The sequence below is a fragment of the Bos mutus genome, chromosome 2 (genome assembly GCF_027580195.1).
Source record: "Bos mutus isolate GX-2022 chromosome 2, NWIPB_WYAK_1.1, whole genome shotgun sequence".
In the NCBI taxonomy this organism is placed as follows: Eukaryota; Metazoa; Chordata; class Mammalia; order Artiodactyla; family Bovidae; genus Bos; species Bos mutus.
The window spans coordinates 76295791-76316503 of NC_091618.1; the positions used below are offsets into that span (position 1 = coordinate 76295791).

Here is a 20713-nt window from a genome sequence, read left to right on the forward strand (position 1 = left end):
CTCAGTGTGGTGACCCTATGCCCGTAGAGTGGAGCACATGCCAGCTGAGTGAAAATGCAACCTGTGGGCAAGGCATCAGGACCCGCCTTCTGAGCTGTGTGCGCAGTGATGGCAAGCCTGTTGCCATGGACGAATGTGAGCAGGTAAATATGTGTATCTTGGTCTGCAACCTTCACAATGCTTACTATAAATGACCCTCCCAGTTTCTTCTCATCACAGCTTAGGTTCAATTAGAGTAAGAGTTACTAGTATTATACAGTTACAACTCATGAGTTTGAACTTAGTTAAAATGACAGGAAACGTCATTTTGCATTGGAGAAATGGGTTCATTAAAAATATAGTTCTTCATTATTTCTAAGAACTTATTTAGATGTACTTGCTTGCCAACTAACAATTGACATCATTGACTCTAAAATTGATTTTTAGTATTGGGCAGATGATTCAATTTGCCTAAGTAGGAAACACTGTCCCTTGCATGTAAGATGCATAGTGATACTTGCTATTAGAATACTCTGCTAATTTTCTTAGCAAATGTTTGCTAGGTAATAAACACAGTGCATTTTTCATCTTAAAATAAGCTAAATGTCTCTCTACCAAGTTGGGTAGAGTTGGTGGGTTTTGAATCTTTCTAATTTTATATTTTTCCCCATCACAAAATATGTGGAATTTGGACAAAAGCTATAATCAAATCTCTTCCCCAAAAGCTGACATTTCCTCCCCAACATATAAGTGAAATGCCCTATGATGGCAGTTTAGAAACAAAGATGACCATACGCTATCACATTATAAGAATCACTAAAACAATCTTTGGAATAATTGGAAATGTGTGGGGTCAGTGAACTCAGGTTTCACGGGAATGTCTTTAGCAAACTGACAAAATAAAAGTTGTCTCATTCTCCTTAGATAAGTAGAGTCCACAAGTGAAAATTAAAATTATCAGAACAAAACCTCCTCACTGATCCCGAGTTAACCTTATTAAGTATTACCATAACATCACTTTCAACCAGCAGTATCACCATGGACCAACAGAAACCCTGAAACTAGACCATGTGAAATCAGATGTGCCTTTTAATGAAATTCTGAGACTGGTTCATACAGAGTTCTCTCTAACAAGTGTCATGATTTAACATTTTGTTTCATCTCCCTCTCAAGACTGTTGTCTGCTTCAAGAAAAATAAATCACCAACCTACAACAACTCAAGTAAAAAATTTACATTTAGTGTACATAGTAAATCTTTCCTTTTGATATAAAAGCAGTATAAACTATTCATTAATAGAAAAATTAGTTTCTCTTCTTTCTAAATACATGTTCAACAAATATTTAAAGTCCCAAATTATTAACCTAAGCAGGATATCCACATATCTCAAATGGATCAAAGATCTTATGATGTCATTTCTAGTTCATTTCTAGTTTGCCCATATAGTAAGTAATCATGCTGTAATCAATAATTTTAGCTCAGAATAGACATTGCTAATATGTAACATATATTGAATGTTAGTATTTTCCTCAATCACACAATGTACAATTCCTAAAACTGAATATTTTGGTATTCTTTCTGTGTCCCTTGGATGATTTACTCTTTCAATAAGACCTCTTCTACACTGGCCATTAGAAAATGTGTGATTTTGCCTAGATGTGGGTTTAAGAGAGGACAAGAGGAAAAGAAACCGTATCATCAACTTTTCCCTTGATTAAGATCATGTTTATGTTTTTAGCTAATCGGTCTTTTGTATGAACTTTAGATGGGTTGTTGATTTCAGTTTTATTCTTCTACTTATTGTTTAGCCTAGGTTGCTGTTAGTGTGAGCTCTCTATATACTATTCTATATACTATTGGTCTATCCAGAGGGCAAGATGCCTGAATTTAGCACTGAGGCATCCCTCTGGTTCCTTGCTGGCTGAGTGACAGGACAGATCTCTGTGTAACGTAATTGCCTGCTTTCCTGGTCCCTTAAATGTGGGTCTATTCTAAAGTTGAAGGTTTTATCAAAAGAAATTTGGACTGACAAGTTTCTATGTCATGAAGTAAGGATCATCATTTTTTCAGACTTGCCATCAGTTTCTATAAGCCAGGCTATTTTTCTCACAAAAACATAGCAAAATTATTCTCACAGAATAGAGATTATTATCCCACAAAAGGATAGTGATTTGATTTGATGTTGCGATGAATTCTCCAGTACAATCATATTTCCTTCCCATCTGCAGCGTAACTTGGAGAAGCCACAGAGGACAAACCTTCACTGCCTGGTGGAGTGTGTGGTCAACTGTCAGCTCTCGGGATGGACAGCTTGGACAGAGTGCTCACAGACTTGTGGCCTCGGAGGTATGTGGCTTTCCTGTGTTGGTTTCCATGAAACAATTCAGTTTTTAAGTACCTCTTTGTATGCCATAGCTTGATAAATGAGCATAAGGCATGTTGGCCACGTGAGGCTGACCCAGGGGAGCAGAGAAAGGGAGCCTGACTTCTTAACAGTCCTTTTGTTTTATTGTATTTCATTTCTTGAAGTATACTTCACTTACAGTGTTGTGTCAATCTCTGCTATACAGCAAGATGACTCAGTTATACACATATGGACATTCTTTTTTTCTTAATATTCTTTTCCATTATGGCTTATCATGGGATATTGAATATAGCTCCCTGTGCTATACAGTAGTACACTGTTGTTTATCCACTCCATATATAATAGTTTATCTCTGCTAATCCCAAACTCCCACTCCTTCCTTCCCAAACTCCCTCCCCCTTGGAAACCATGAATCTGATCTCTAAGTTCATTTGTGTTATATTTTGGACTCCATGTATAAGTGATATCATATAGTATTTGTCTTCCTCTTTCTCATTTACTTCCCTTAGTATGATAATCTCAAATTGTATCCGTGTTGCTGCATATGGCATTATTTTGTTCTTTTTTATGGCTGAGTAGTACAAGGCAGAGGGTGAAGAACTGGCCTGGTAACAGTGGCAGACACCAGAGGGGGCACTGGCCCTGTGAGATGGTGTTTATTCTGAAGGTCCTAAGTTCAACAAACTCAAAAAATGTTGACCTCCATGGTTTTTGGAAGAAGTGTGTGTTCTATAAGTCAAACTGGCTCCTGTATCAGGTAAACCCCTAATAACAGTGACTTTGTATCATATTGTGCTGTGCTTAGTCGCTCAGTCATGTCCGACTCTGTGACCCTATGGACTGTAGCCCACCAGGCTCCTCTGTCCGTGGGAATTCTCCAGGCAAGAATACTAGAGTGTGTTGCTATGTTCTCCTCCAGGAGATCTTCCCAACCCAGGAATCGAACCCAGGTCTCCCACATTGCAGGCGGATTTTTTACCATCTGAGCCACCAGGAAGCCCAGAACTGGTATAGGTAGCATATCCCTTCTCCAGGGAATCTTCATGACCCAGAAATTGAACCAGTGTCTCCTGCATTGCAGGCAGATTCTTTACCAGCTGAGCTACCAAGGAAGCCCCTAGTATCATGGGTTAGAGACTAATTTTTCACTCACATAAAGGGAGGGGTAGTGTCTGCTTCACGGAGTCCATCAAGAACACAGGTTGATGGAGCCCCTACCACTTAAACATAATCAAATTTTTCTGGAAGATGATATCACGCTGGTCCTGTGGAGGTTTTTATGGACCAGGGTGGAAGTTATATACATCTCTACTATCTTTACTCTACTGAATAAATTTGGTCCCATTTCTCCAGTTCAGTGCAAGATAGCAGAGCAGGAAATGTAGTTTCTTGATGACCAATCACTTCTTAGCAACAGTATTATGGAGGAAACAGTTCCTGTGGAGGAAAGGGAGGATAAACCTTTGCTGAACAAACAGCAATTAATACCAAAGTTCCCAGGTAAGTAATGCACAATGGCAGGGAATGCAGAAGGCAGCTGGTGCTCGGGAGCTAGGTAAATGGCAACATGGATGGCACTTGAGCCAGGGACCAAGACATGTGCATGTAAAGACAATAAGGAGAGTGTACCAGAAAAGCACAGAGCTGAGGCTTAGGATAGGATTCTGGTCCCAAAAAAGAGTTACAGTTTATCTAAGGTAAATGACAGAAATTTGGAGTAGGGACCTAGGGAAAATCCTGCTATATAGGTAATCACAAAGTAGAGGAGGAGAAAAAAGAACTGCATGTTGCAGGAATCATGGAATCTGGTAGGGAGATGGGGCTAAAAACCCTGGATCTGATCACCAAACAAAGACAGTTGGAAGGGATTTTTTAGAAGCTCTGTGATTGGACCACTGCCACTGCGATATGGGCTCATCTCTAAGCCTCTCACAAGTGAATATGCTGGGACTGTTAATACTTCTCTGCCTTAGTTGGGATTGTCTGAGGGACTGAGGCAGGATACAGCATGGAAGAGGGTCTCCTCTGTGAACTCAGCTCTCAGAGCCTGGAAAGAACAGAGCGGACAGCAGTACTCAGGATATGTATTAGGAAAACGTAGCTAAGGAAATTGAAATTTACTTCCTCAAAGAGCATCACTCGAAATGAAAATATGAGGCTCACAGTGTCCAGTGATAACAGCATGCCATTTCGTGCACATCTGAGAGCCTGCAGAAGCACATCAGGAAACCAAGTGGTAAATCTTACGACCAAGATTTTGGTGAGTGACCTAAACTATTTTCTCAATTATTCTGATTGGCAGCATCGTGTAGTTCCCAATTAGGCATCCACTTTAAGGTTGGGTAAATCCAGGTTTGAATTGTAGCTTTTTAGGCAAACGACTTACTCTTTCTGAGTCTCAGCTTCTTCATCTCTAAAATGGAATTCATGCACATTAGAGGCTTTGTTTAGGATTTGAGAATTAAATACAATGAAGTATATGTAGCCACAGAGCACAGTATCTGACACAGCATCGGTGTTTATTGTGTGTTAATGTTCATCTCCACCCTCCTACCCACCAGTAGGAAAGACTTTTATCAGAGACTCCCTCCGATTTTATAAAGATTATCCCACAGACTCACTTTCTCTCATCATCTACTCTCACATCTCATCCTTCACCCCACTTAAAGTCCATACATTAAAATCACAAGCTAAGCAATGTTTTGAAAATGCAAATCTGAATAATTGTTTTTCTACTGACTTGAGTCATTTATCCATTAAATAAATACTAATGTGCCATTCATAGTACAATGAGTTGGACATAAAGCAGTGAGGGGAAAAAAGACAGTTTCCTTATTCCCATGATCCCCTGATACCTACAATCTAGTTGAGGGACAACAGACAACAAGCAAGTAGGTAATACTATGTGGAAATGAAAGCACTGACAGAGCACTAATTATTTGCATTAGCGATGTGACGAATGGTTGCTACCCTGTCCAGAGTGATCCACCCTGATTATCCCACAGCCAGAAGCCCTGTAGTCTTATGCTCATGGCCCTCTGCCAGGAGGTGTGACTCTCACAGTGGTAAAGAGTAGCATTAAAAAGCAGAGAAAGGATGAAGTCCTGTATGGTGAGCACAGACCACAGGACCTGTAGGATCTCACAGTGCCTGTCTGTCTGTTCCCACCACCCTTCTTTATCATGTTGGATCTCTCTGCTGCAATGTAGTATATTTCAGTCATAATCTTGAGTGTCTGCTTCCTTACACTTTGCCTCCCATGGAATATCTCACTGTTATCCCACTATCACTCGCTACTACTTTAATATGTATAAATTGAATCAATTTTCATATCTGTCTAAGGAATCAGTGATCTTTTTGGAGTTCTTCATGGGTGAATCCCTCTAGTTCCCATCAAACACGCTACATGGCATATCAGGGGAATCTCAGCTAACATTTGTCATTGCCCACGTGGTTCTGTGGGCTCCCAGGTGGTACAGTGGTAAAGAATCCACCTTCCAGTGCAGGAGACACAGGGGACGTGGGCTTAATCCCTGGATCAGGAAGATCCCCTTGAGACAGGCATGGCAAACCTCCCCCCTGCCGCAGGATTCTTGACTAGAGAATCCCATGGACAGAGGAACCTGGAGGGCTACAGTCCATGGAGTCACAAAGAGTGGACATGACTGTGTCATTGAGTACACAGAAGTGGTTCTGGACCATAGGGGGAAAGCTGGAAGGGGAAGAGCTTGCAGACTGGATCACAAGCCCAAAGGAAGTCAAACCCTGCTAGTGGTTATTTTCCTCTCTCTCTAATTGACATCATAAGTCTTAGGTATCATTAGTCCAGAATGTGTTCAATGCAAGGAGACAGATCCATTTATTATTATTCTTGTCCCCAAATCTTAATTCTGCCACTGTACAAAGTCAGTGAAACATGACAGATCTTCACGTTATGCTGATAAACAACCTTTGAAAATAGGACCCCAAATTGTAAGTTTAGTACCATAAAATATTACTTTGATTTTTTTAAGGAGTTCTGTTGGTGCTGCGGACTCATCAGACCTTGTTAGTCTAGTAGAAAAACAAAAACAAACAAGGAAAAGTCCTTTCCAAGTCTGAATCCCACTATTGGAGATTTCTAGGCAATTAGAGTTTGAACTTAAATTCATCTTTTGTAATCTTTAGAATAATAAACACTCAAAAGTTCCTAAGGAAAGTCACTGCGTGAACGAAGGCACAGAATGAATTGCACAAAGCACTTGGAAGTCATGTGATAGCTTCTACTGCACATAAATATAGCGCTAGTTACAAATCATTTCTAGCTAGCTTCTAAGGGTCTGCTAGGATAACTTCTTGGGAATCCTTTCTTGACCTTGATCTCCTAAATTAAGATGCAACAGTGTCTTTTAAAAATATTCCATAATCCTGATATTTGGCAAACCCTCCAGGAATCTAAATGTATATGTACTCCATTTTCTTTATTTATTCAATCAAAATTTATAAAGTTTACACCTATTATCCTGACACCAACTGGTATATACTTTCATTGTCAAAAGAGATACTGTGGAAAAGAAATTATATGGAGATGCTCCTATTCTCACTTCTGTTCTTGAAGGCAGAGCTATAGAGAAGTTTGCTCACATATTTCACAACTATTCATTGGAAGTTTCCCCAAAGCCAGGCATTCTCCCAGGAGCTAAAAACACACTGTGTATAGAAAGGCTAAGATCCCAGGGAAACAAAGTCCCCTGACTTCATAAAACTAATATTTTAGTAGAGAACTAGATGGCAACGATAAGAAAGACAGGCAGATGACAAATAAATAAGTAAACATACACAAAGGTAACACACATCAATAAGCGCCATGTTAAAAAAGTCATGAGATGGAGAATAACAAGTATTTGCAGGGAAGTGAGGGATGAAAGAAGAGAGGCCACGAAGGAGGTATTTCTGTCGGAATTCAATGATGAAGTGATGCTGTTCATGTCATTGCTGTTTTCTTCACTAGGCTTTTCAGGGTTTAATCTCTAAACAAGCCTTTTTTGCATACCTGTTGCGTCCAAGGCTCTATATCAGGACCTCCAGACTTCAGTATAACAAGGACTATTTTTCTGATTTATTTGTGCCCAGTCTTTAAGAGTGGAGAAGGAAATGGCAACCCACTCCAGTGTTCTTGCCTGGAGAATCCCAGGGACGAGGGAGCCTGGGGGGCTGCCATCTATGGGGTCGCACAGAGTTGGACACGACTGAAGGGACTTAGCAGCAGCAGCAGCAGTCTTTAAGAAATAAAATGAAAAGGACAAAGAATAGGACACATAGCCCTTGAATTTTTAGGCATAGGCAGCTACCACCAGAACCATGCTGAGACAGTCTTCAGGTTCTATTCCTTTTATCTATTCTATTCCCGTCTATTCTATTCCATTCCATCCCACCAGCCCTCAGGCTACCTCCCATTCCAGCCTTCCAGGTCTAGTCTTCCAGCACTGCTCTTCCCTGATCACTAATCCCTGGCAGCTGGAGAACTCTGTATTTAAACCATGCCTTAATCCCCATGCAGCACAAGCTAAAGGCAACAAACAGTGAATAGTCAAAAGCCACAACATGTGGCACAGATGAACTTGTTTCTTAAAAGAAACTGAACTCCTGGCGCTGAAAAGGTTGGAAGCTATCATTGAAAAACATCTGTGCCTTGTCTCTTCTAAAACGGTGTGCCCGCAGCTGTCTTTCAGATGAGCCGCTTTCTTTTTCCAACTAGTGATGGCAGCGGGGCAGGGACCACAGGAGGAGACAGAGTTTATTTAGTTACATTCAAGTTTGCAAACAAGTTGCTTGGGAGTCTGCCTTCAGCACCTGCTGCTCTCTGTTGACTTCTTTATCAAAAGCAAAATGCACACAATTGTCTCCTTTTAGGAAGTCACTGGGTTGTCAGAAAAATCCTGGTGAGCTGGGTGTTCCAGAAGCTTCCCCAGAGCCACACTTTGCCATCTAAACCAAAGAACTACCTTGATCTAAGATGAAATTTTGAAATGAGCTCGCTCTTTATTTCCGAAAGTCTGGATTATCTCTTTAATGTGCACCCGATGCTTGGCATATACCTTCTAATTGTGTTAAAGATTTCAAGGTCAGAATAGCTTGAATCTAATTTATTTCATGTTAAAGAGAGACCAATTCTAGGTTTCCACTAAGGGATCCTTTTAGATAGATTTCAAAGATCAAAGCGTGTAATAGAAGAGCTTAAATTTTGGATTAGTCATGTTCTTTGATGAATTTTCACCAGTTCAGTTTTATGCTGAACTCCCTAAATTTAGCATATCATGAATTATTCATAATTATTATTTAACTGATAACATTCCAAAAGGGTTATTAACCCCTTATGATTTGTTCCTCTTTCATATTTTAATTCAGTGCACATGAGTTTATAGTATTTTTCTACACTGTGTAACCCAGCCTGCCGCTTGTGTGTCCCAGATGGCATATGATTATCCTGTCAACTCTAACCCATAATGAAAAAATAATTTTATATTAACTGCAGAGAATCACAAGTTTGTGATTCCAGCTTTTTCATTTTTCTTTTTTTTTAAAGACTTTAAAAGGCAAGCCAGTAACCTTCCTTGTTAGTGTCAGAATAAATTATGATCACTGTAGTATCCCTGATCATATGCAGTCCAATAGCTGTAAAAGCTCAAACTTATTTACTATATCAAATAATTAGTTCCTATGACAAGGAACAAGAGGCTAAATTGTAGAATGGAAAAAAAAATAAAGACTAGACAAGAATATCTAGTTTTCAAGGTGGCTTTTCCAAAGGCAAGTTAAGACTCTTGAGCCACCATTTGTAGACTTCACTTGAACTTTTTATCTGTAAAATGATGAATATTAGAATAATTACTCTATAATATCTATTGGTCAAAGGCAGTTATTGGTGCCAGGAGTATTAGAATAACTCTTTATGAAAGTATTATGAAATTATAGGCATAATTATAAAGGTAAGGTGACAGGCAATTAACCTGCTCAAGGTCACACAGCTTGTCAGTTGCAGAGGAAAGATTTGAACCCAAGTTCAGGTGTCTCCTAAGCCCCATTTTCTCCATCGTGCCCCTTCACATCTGACACTGTATATGTAAGTGTTCACGTTATGCACATGGCCCTGGGTTGGGTACTAGGTTATTTTATTAAAATTCTCACAATTTATAGGTATATTTAAGAACAAGCAGAAGAAATGGATCACAGGCTGAAACACAAAGGGCGGTGAGGGTTTTAAGACTCCCTGAATTGTAAGCCTTCTAAATGTATACTTGTTTCCTAATTGACAATGTTGTATATTATCTAGTCCATCTAATTGGAATATAGCTGTGGGGAACCAACCTTCTAGATAGGGAATGTGTGAGTCTGATGGACAGAGAGCTTTATGATTGCCAGAATCACTTTCTGTGTCCTTCTCGTATTGCATCCCATGGGGAGAGCCTCATTGTGGGTATTTCTGCTGTATATTTACAATGATCTGTTAAATTTTGATACACTGGGTTTGAAATGTGATTGTTGGGAATGGAACTGAAAATAAGCAACTAGAATCAGTTCAGTCTCTCAGTCGTGTTCAACTCTTTGCAACCCATGGATTGCAGCACACCAGGCCTCCCTGTCCATCACCAACTCCTGGAGCTTGCTCAAACTCATGTCCATTGAGTCAGTGATGTCATCCAACCATTTCATCCTCTGTCATACCCTTCTCCTTTGCCTTCAATCTTTTCCAGCATCAGGGTCTTTTCCAACGAGTCAGTTCTTCAAATCAGGTAGCCAAAGTATTAGAGATTCAGCTTCAGCATCAGTCCTTCCAATGAATATTCAGGACTGATTTAGGATTGAGTGGTTGGATCTTCTTGCAGTCCAAGAGACTCTCAAGAGTCTTCTCCAACATCACAGTCCAAAGCATCAATTCTTTGTTGCTCAGCTTTCTTTGTGGTCCAACTCTCATATCCATACATGACTACTGGAAAAACCATAGCTTTGACAGAACAGACCTTTGTTGGCAATGTAGTGTCTCTGCTTTTTAATATGCTGTCTAGGATTGTCTTCGCTTTTCTTCTAAGGAGCAAGCGTCTTTTAATTTCATGGCTCCAGTCAGCATCTTCAATGATTTTGGAGCCCAAGAAAATAAATTCTGTTACTGTTTCCACTGTTTCCCCATCTATTTGCCATGAAGTGATGGGACCAGATGCCATGGTCTTAGTTTTCTGAATGTTGAGCTTTAAGCCAATGTTTTCACTCTCCTCTTTCACTTTCATCAAGAGGCTCTTTAGTACTTCTTCACTTTCTGCCATAAGGGTGGTGTCATCTGCATATCTGAAGTTATTGATATTTCTCCTGGCAATCTTGATTCCAGCTTGTGCTTCCTCCAGCCCAGTGTTTCTCATGATGTACTCTGCATAGAAGTTAAATAAGCAGGGTGACAATATACAGCCTTGACGTACTCTTTTTCCTATTTGGAGCCAGTCTGTTGTTCCATGTCCAGTTCTAACTGTTGCTTCCTGGCCTGCATACAGATTTCTCAGGAGGCAGGTCAGGTGGTCGGGTATTCCCATCTCTTGAAGAATTTTCCACAGTTTCTTGTGATCCACACAGTCAAAGGGATTGGCATAATCAATAAAGCAGATGTTTTTTCTAGAACTCTGTTTTACTATGTTCCAACAGATAGAATGCATACTCACTATCATGGAAAAATCTGGAGCTCTATTTCCAAGCAAAGGCAAAAATGCCTAATCTTCTGCCCTTAACAGACCCATCTCTCTTCTGTGATACCATGGTCTATCTTACCCTCTAAAATGTGGTCTTGTTACTTCCTTGCTCCACTAACCTCACTCCCAAATACATGGTCATGGCTGGGGTTGGTCTCTTTTAATCTGAATAACTTATGAAAACTTAGCCTTGCCTAACCTGAGTGTTCTTTAGGATGAAAGATGTCTGGGTGCCTGAAGCAATTTTTAGACAAGTCAAGGAGTCCCTCTATAGGGGAAACTTGGGGCTTTCCTGATAGCTTAGTTGGTAAAGAATCCACCTGCAATGCAGGAGACCCTGGTTCAATTCCTGGGTCAGGAAGATTGCTGGATAAAGGATAAGCAACCCACTCCAGTATTCTTGGGCTTCCCTTGTGGGTCTGCTGGTAAAGAATCTGCCTTCAATGCAAGAGACCTGGATTTCAATCCCTGGGTTAGGAAGATCCCCTGGAGAAGGGAAAGGCTACCCATTCCAGTATTCTGGCCTGCAGAATTCCATGGACTGTATAGTCCATGGGGTCGCAAAGAGTTGGACATGACTGAGTGACTTTAACTTTCAGGGACTCTAGCTCTGAATGCAGGAATATTATTGCATCTTCTGTCTCTCATGATATCAAACATATGCTGAAGATCTATCTTTAGCTAGCAGCTCAAGACAATAATTTTTCTCCACCCTGTTACATTAGAAAATAACCTTGATCCCAAATCCATGTCAATATAGGATGTATACTTAAACTTGGCACTTAAAAATAAATTTGGATAAAAATTCCTTAGTGATGTTTGTGAAAAGTAGTAAAAAACAGATGTCCAGCATAAAGAACTGCATGAAATTAACTGAGCATTTTATATACAATCTGACTTCCTGATGCTTTTGGAAATTTACTCTGACAAATACCCAAAAGTGAATGAGTTGTCACAGAGAAAGTACTAGTCACATAATTTTAATTACCATTTTTTTTTCTAAAGGAAAAATTAAACACATGAATATAGGTAACACATTTATTGCAGAGGGCAGACCTAAGTGTACTTCTCAAACTTGTTCAAGTGGCCTTGAACTGGTATCATACCTGACTTGGACCAGATAAAATTTGTTGGAAAACGGATCATTTTGGAATTCGACCTATTTTTGTTACCATCCTTCTTGCTATGTGACTTAGCTAATTATTTAACTTCTCTGGGCTTCAGTTTACCACATATGAAATATGAGACTGGGATTCTTGTTGAAGTGATAGATTCCAGGGGTATGGGGAGAGTGGGTGCTTTCAGGTGAAGGGAGGCGAAAAAATCAGAAGAAGGAAGGGAAAAGAACTAAGCAAGAATATGCTACATCATCTCTATATCCTAGGACACCGTATTCACTCAATTAATTTAGGCCCTTCCTCCATAATGAGGAATAATTTTATAATGACCAGTGGAATTATACAGTAAATTGCCTTAACCACAGAAACATATGTGATTAAAATTGGTAAATAGATTGGCATGACTGGCCATTAACAAGGTTTTTATAGTATCACTTTGTTTCTTTTTCATGTATTTTGTCATCTCCTAGTATTTTCTACTGATTAATATTAGGTGGTTGTTGTTCAGTTGCTCAGTTATGTCTGATTTTTTGAGACCCGATGGACTTCCCTGTCCTTCACTGTCTCTCAAAGTTTGCTCAAATTTATGTCCATTGAGTTGATGATCTCATCTTCTGTCACCCCCTTCTCTTCCTGCCCCCTCAATCTTTCCTGGCATGAGGGTCTTGTCCAATGAGTTGGCTCTTCACATCAGATCAGATCAGATCAGTCACTCAGTCGTGTCGGACTCTTTGCGACCCCATGAATCACAGCACGCCAGGCCTCCCTGTCCATCACCAACTCCTGGAGTTCACTGAGACTCACGTCCATCGAGTCAGTGATGCCATCCAGCCATCTCATCCTCTGTTGTCCCCTTCTCCTCTTGTCCCCAATCCCTCCCAGCACCAGAGTCTTTTCCAATGAGACAACTCTTCACATGAGGTGGCCAAAGTACTGGAGTTTCAGCTTTAGCATCATTCCTTCCAAAGAAATCCCAGGGCTGATCTCCTTCAGAATGGACTGGTTGGATCTCCTTGCAGTCCAAGGGACTCTCAAGAGTCTTCTCCAACACCACAGTTCAAAAGCATCAATTCTTCGGAGCTCAGCCTTCTTCACAGTCCAACTCTCACATCCATACATGACCACTGGAAAAACCATAGCCTTGACTAGACGGACCTTTGTTGGCAAAGTAATGTCTCTGCTTTTAAATATGCTATCTAGGTTGGTCATAACTTTCCTTCCAAGGAGTAAGCGTCTTTTAATTTCATGGCTACAGTCACCATCTGCATTGGAGCTTCACCATCAGTCCTTCCAATGAATATTCAGGACTGATTTCTTTTAGGATTGACTGGTTTGATCTCCTTCCTGTCCAAGGGATTCTCAAGAGTCCTCTCCATCACCAAAGTTTAAAGCATCAATTCTTTGGCACTCAGCCTTGTTTATGGTCCAACCCTTATATCCATACATGACTATGGAAAAACCATAACTTTGACTATATAGACCTTTGTCAGCAAAATGATGTCTGCTTTTGAATATGCTGTCTAGGTTTGTCATAGCTTTTCTTCCAAGGAACAAGTATCTTTTAACATCATGGCTTCAGTCACATTCTGCAGTAATTTTGGAGCCCCCCAAAATAGTCTCTCACTATTTCCATTGTTTCCCCATTTATTTGCTGTGAAATGATGGGACTGGATGCCATGATCTTAGTGTTTTGAATGTTGAGTTTTAAGCCAGCTTTTTCACTCTCTTCTTTCTCCCTCTTCAGGAGGCACCTTAGTTCCTCTTCACATTCTTCCGTAATGATGGTGTCATCTCCATATCTGAGATTACTGATATTTCTCCCGGAAATCTTGATTCCAGCTTGAGCTTCATCCAGCCCAGCACTTCACATGATGTACTCTGCATATAAGTTAAATAAGCAGGGTGACAATATATAGCCTTGATATTAATATTAGGTAGCCAAAATATTAGGTGCCAAAATCTTAGGAACAAATTAATAAGAAAAAATACTTAAAGGCAGACACCTTTTATTCAGTAACCTAATTTTTGAGTGCATATCAGGAAGGACCATCATCACAGTCAGACATGACTTAGTGACTGAACCACCAAGAAGGACTATCATCACCTCAAGGTCAGTGACACTGAACATCACCCTTTGTGGTGTAGGGGAGCCAGCCCCTATGGATGTCAGCTCAGGAGGACAATTCCCTGCCAGTGACTGTGCACCTGCCTTGAAAATTTAACTCATATTAAAACAAACAATTCCTAGGTGGAAAGCAAACCCATAATAATAATTTTCAAATCACATTCTTTAAGCGCAAAGTGGCATCACATGCTGGTGTTTTTGTATTTTTTATGTCTATGGTGCATTGGAGTATATAAGTATATTCATATGAATTGCTTAGACATTTTATTTAATGATCTGTTTAAGGTTAAATAAGTATGTTCTTCATTGCTCTATTATTCTTGTTTCCTTTCCAGTTTCCTATACAAATATATTTGCATTGTTTGCTTGGGTCTTATTCAAATCGTCCAGAGCTATGAAAACCATGATTTTCAGCTAATTCCATCAGTATCTGTCAGTATAGTCAGGGGCTTCATTGTTTAGAGCCTCCACTGTAACAGTGTTGGTGGTTGGCTACCTGGACCTGAAAGTATGGTCAGAACAGAGAACCACTGCATTTGACTCTTTTTATGAATGTATGCCTTGACAAATATGTAACCAGTTTTGAGGAGTTCTTTTACTACTTAAAGTTTCCCACACCTTCCCTTTGTCAGTGGAGCCTCAGAGCAAAGCCTGACTACTGCTGAGCTCAATGGGAGTGTGATCTGGCCCAATATCCTTTAAACTTGTGTGTAGGCAGTAGAATTGGCCTCTCTTAGGGTTCCGTGTATACATGTGTGCATGTGCATGCATGTGTCACACTAGCATGCCTCATTATCTTTTTTTTTTTTTTTTTTTGGGAAGTCTCATCAGGCAATCCTTTTTCCTTAATTGCCAGAAATTATTGCTAATTTAATAGTAGGCCTAGTATCACTGTTGCTTATAATGAGTTTTCAATATTCCTCAAGGGAGGAGAGGAAAAGCTTTAGAGAGAATTGTAAGCAAACTTAACCTACTGTAAGCTAAGGTCTTTATTAAATTGGCAACGTATTTTAAAACCAGTGCTTTTCTGTCGTTTATAGCCTGAAGTGTAGATGAATAAGAGCATCAGTTTCTATATCTCATTGGTATTATCCATTAAACATATTGTCTATACCAACTATTGAATTCAGGTTTCAGATAGATTCAGAAATCCAAACAAGAGTTGTCTGGAAAGTGTCCAAGAAATTTCTCTCCTCCTCAGATTGGCTGCATGCAGATGTAGATGGCAGAAACCTTCTCTTTAACACTGAGGCCAGAGGAGTGCAGGCCAGGGTGTAGCGGTTTTGGTGGGACCAGGCTGAATCATTACGGACTTCATAGTTGTGTGCACTTCATGTTATAAAGCCCAGTAGAACATGAGTATCATACTTTATATTCCCATTACAGGCTTGTTCCAGGGCCCCGTCAAGGAACTGATATAAAATAGTAGTTGTCAAAATAAATGTTTAAAAATATTAAGACTTAGCCAGCACCTGCTATATTTCAGATATGCTGTAGTTTCTATATGGTGTATTTTCATTCATATAACCAACATGAAGTTAGTCCAAGGAGTCCTCATCATCTCCTTAGTCTTCACCTGAATCAGCATAATTGTAAGATCTATAGGAAGCAGAACTCCTCATACTATCAAAATACCCACGGATGAACTGACCACTTGTAAAGCCATCCCCCAGTCAGTGAGCCTTCTGGAGTAATACATGTGCTCTGCCACTGCATCAGGGTATTTGCTGGTACATGTCTAGCTGCAAGTGGAATGTGTACCCATAAGAAAGGGCACAAAGTCAGGCAGTCTGTACCCCAAAGATTAAAGGGAGCTCTTGAGAAAATTGATGAAAAGTAACTAAAATAAAAAGGTTCTATGACCAAACTATGAAACCCAGAAGTGATAACAATAAACCTTTCATAGGGTCATCATAAAATTATGTAAGAAATATCAATATTTATTCTTTCTGTTAATAACTACATAGTTGTAATTATCTTCATGTAAAAGCCTTTGACTGTGTGGATCACAGTAAACTGTGGAAAATTCTGAAAGAGGTGGGAAGACCAGACCACCTGACCTGCCTCTTGAGAAACCTATATGCAGGTCAGGAAGCAATAGTTAGAACTGGACATGGAACAACAGACTGGTTCCAAATAGGAAAAGGAGTACGTCAAGGCTGTATATTGTCACCCTGCTTATTTAACTTCTATGCAGAGTACATCATGAGAAACACTGGGCTGGAAGAAGCACAAGCTCAAATCAAGATTGCCAGGAGAAATATCAATAACCCCAGATATGCAGATGACACCACCCATATGGCAGAAAGTGAAGAGGAACTCAAAAGCCTCTTGATGAAAGTGAAAGAGGAGAGTGAAAAAGTTGGCTTAAAGCTCAACATTCAGAAAACGAAGATCATGGCATCTGGTCCCATCACTTCATGGGAAATAGATGGGTAAACAGTGAAAACAGTGTCAGACTTTATTTTTGGGGGGCTCCAAAATCACTTCAGATGGTAATTGCAGGCATGAAATTAAAAGACGCTTACTCCTTGGAAGGAAAGTTATGACCAACCTAGATAGCATATTTAAAAACAGAGACATTACTTTGCCAACAAACGTACGTCTAGTCAAGGCTATGGTTTTTCCAGTGCTCATGTATGGGTGCGAGAGTTGGACTGTGAAGAAGGCTGAGCACCGAAGAATTGATGCTTTTGAACTGTGGTGTTGGAGAAGACTCTCAAGAGTCTCAAGAGTCCCTTGGACTGCAAGGAGATCCAACCAATCAATCCTGAAGGAGATCAGCCCTGGGATTTCTTTGGAAGGAATGATGCTGAAGCTGAAACTCCAGTACTTTGGCCAACTCATGAGAAGAGTTGACTCATTGGAAAAGACTGATGCTGGGAGGGATTGGGGGCAGGAGGAAAAGGGGACAACAAAGGATGAGATGGCTGGATGGCATCACTGACTCGATGGACGTGAATTGAGTGAACTCCGGGAGTTGGTGATGGACAGGGAGGCCTGTTGTGCTGCAATTCATGGGGTCACAAAGAATCTGACATGACTGAGTGACTGAACTGAACTGAACTGAATGATACTAGATAAAATAAATATAATTGATATTATATAATGATAGTGGTTGTTGATATTAGATAAAATGAACTCACATATTTTTAGTTCCAAAATAAGTCCCATTTAGATATTTATTATTTATTTAAAATAATGTAATTCCTATTTGAAATAACCTAATTTTAAGTGGCATTTTCCCCAATGTGAATTATACTCATATAATGAGGACTATCTGTGTACTTAATTTGATTTTACAGAAGAGGAACTTTATGCTTAGAGAAGTTAAAGTACTTTCATACAGTCACATCATTTACGAGCTGTTAATTTGAGAGAACTGTTTCCAAATAGAGAATTTTGATGCCACGTCCAGGTTTCTTTGCATCATACATCACGTGTTTTAAAATGATCTTTCTCATGTTCTACAACAGATCATAATTTTAAATATCTTGCATTTGGCTACATTCTCCACTATCTCTCACATGAAAATCACTATCATCAAAACAATTCCTTAAGTATTCAGTCCTTAAAGGTCCCTTTTAGAATAATTGTGCTGAGAGATAGGTGCGTGGTTGAGTATTCCATCCAATATGATGCTTAGAATTCCAGAGACCATTGGAAATGGCAGGGCTCCTTGTACTCCATGTAGCTAGATAGTATATTTGCAACTTCAGGAATTGTGGGTAAAGTGCCTAATTGTGGGATACTTTCTCTGATTATTTAGTTTATAAGATTCCTGATTTAAAAAGGAACTTATTAAAAGATAGTACCTCACAGAAACTTAAGGTACAGCAAGTACCTTTTATACTCTGATGCATTTATAAACAAAGTTTTCTTACTGAATGTTAATATTAGCCAGTTAAACATAATATCAAATATTTGTTTTTCTCTTTCTGACTTACTTCATTCTGTATGACAGACTCTAGGTCCATCCATGTCACTCCAAATAACCCAATTTGTTCCTTTTTGTGGCCTAGTAATATTCCACATATATATTATATATATATCACATCTTTTTAATTTATTTTTAATTATAGTTACAATATTGTGTTGTTTTCTACCATACATAAACATGAATCAGCCATAGGTGTACATATGGCCCCTTCCTCTTGAGCCTCCTTCCCACCTCCCACCCTACGTATCAGGTTGTGTTGGGCTTCCCCAGTGGCTCAGTGGGTAAAGAATCTGCCTTCAGTGCAGGAGATAAAGAAGACACAGGTTCAATCCCTGGATCAGGAAGATCCCCTGGAGGAGGAAAATGGCAACCCACTCCAATATTCTTGCCTGGAAAATCCTATGGACAAAGGAGCCTGGCGGGCTACAATCCAAAGGGTCACAAAGAGTTGGACACAGCTGAGCGACTACATCGGAGAAGGCAATGGCACCCCACTCCAGTACTCTTGCCTGGAAAATCCCATGGACCGAGGAGCCTGGTGGGCTGCAGTCCATGGGGTCGCTAAGAGTTGGACACGACTGAGTGACTTCACTTTGACTTTTCACTTTCATGCATTGGAGAAGGAAATGGCAACCCACTCCAGTGTTCTTGCCTGGAGAATCCCAGGGATGGGGGAGCCTGGTGGGCTGCCGTCTATGGGGTCACACACAGTTGGACACGACTGAAGCGACTTAGCAGCAGCAGAGCGACTACTTTATCCTATAAAAACAGTACAGATGAACTTAATAGCAATGCAGGAATAGAGATGCAGACATAGAGAACAGACATGTAGATATGATGAGGAAGGGAAGGGTGAGACCAATGGGGAAATGAGGACTGACACTAATTAGGACTATACACTACCATAGATAGACAGCTAGTGAGAAGCTGCTGTATAGCACAGGAAGCTCAGCTCTGTGCTCTGTGATGACCTAGAATGGGTGGGATGGGGAGAGGGGATGAGAGGGAGGCTCAGGAGGGATGGGATATATGTATACATATAGCTGATCCACTTTGTTGTACAGCAGAAACTAACACAACATTGTCAAGCAATTATATTCCAATAATAAAAAAGAAAAAAATGATAATATACTTCAAAATATAGAATTATATGCTTCTTGGTAATAGTTGACATTGTTTGAACTTATCTTTGTGTTTGGATAGCAAAAGGCAGAGAAATCATATGGCTGTCCTTTCAGTGAGTGGTTACAGGACTTCATTATTTTTTTTCTATTGACTTTATTAGGTTCCCCCCACCACATTTATGTCCAGCAGAAAATATCTGTCACTTTAATGGAAATAAATAAAATAGTCCTAAAGGAATGGCAGTGATGCATGCTATCAATTCAAGAACAAGCTTGAAGTTATTTGGTTTTAATGAAATAGAATCTCTTTAGCTGTGATAAAGGTGACATCACATTGTCATTAGTTTTACAAAGATGGATAGAGAACAGGATGCAATTATAATGACGTTAGAATAATAGATATTTAGTTCAAGAGAATAAACATAAAGGGGGTTATAAAACTGAAGAGTATTTAAGTAAGAGTTAATGTGAAATATTGAGCCAAATGTATCCATGAGCAGGGACAATGTTTCACATGAATAAGGTGATGTCCACCAAGTATGATTTGGTTTGAGTGATGTTGGGAGGGAACATTGGTCTAAATGTAAATGCTCTGCTCTGTGCCCAGGAATGCATAATTTGTAGATTCTGTTGTTCACAAAGCCTAAGTTACTGATGACACAAACTTTACTGCTACCTCAAGTTTCTTTTCTGTTTCCCATACAGACCTAGATCAGTCCTTTCCTTGCGGTCTTGTCTGGGTCCTCATGTGATGTTCTCTTGCATTCACATCTTGGCTAATACAGTCACCTCTGTAGCAAAACTTCCTGAGTTTGAATCCTGTTCTGGAACTTACTATGTTTTTGACCTTAAAGAAGTGACACCTCTGTGCTGCAATTTCCTTATCGATAGTATGTGACAATAATAGAATTTTTCTCTAGGATTGTTATGACTATTCAGTGAGTCAGTATATAAGTATTTAGAAAATTGCTTAGCAATAGCATCACACATGTTTGCACACCAGATAATATCATAGAGACAGTTTACAAAAATATGAATTAAACAAATATTCAATTCAGTTCAGTTCAGTCGCTCAGTCATGTCCGATTTTTTGCAACCTCATGAATCACAGCACGCCAGGCCTCCCTGTCCATCAGTGACTCTCGGAGTTCCCTCAGATTCACTTCCATCGAGTCAGTGATGCCATCCAGCCATCTCATCCTCTGTCGTCCTCTTCTCCTCCTGCCCCCAATCCCTCCCAGCATCAGGGTCTTTTCCAATGAGTCAACTCTTCGCATGAGGTGGCCAAAGGACTGGAGTTTCAGCTTTAGCATGATTCCTTCCAAAGAAATCCCAGGGCTGATCTCCTT

General features: G+C 39.9%; 1 protein-coding gene across 1 annotated transcript in view; it reads left to right on the top strand.

Moving 5' to 3' along the window:
- THSD7B (thrombospondin type 1 domain containing 7B) overlaps nucleotides 1-20713 on the top strand; it is a 926619-nt gene that overhangs the window by 872833 nt on the left and 33073 nt on the right. Inside the window, exons 18-19 of the mRNA XM_070380583.1 lie at nucleotides 28-143; nucleotides 2207-2324. Coding sequence (XP_070236684.1) covers nucleotides 28-143; nucleotides 2207-2324 — 234 coding nt within the window. The remainder of the gene's footprint in view (nucleotides 1-27; nucleotides 144-2206; nucleotides 2325-20713) is intronic.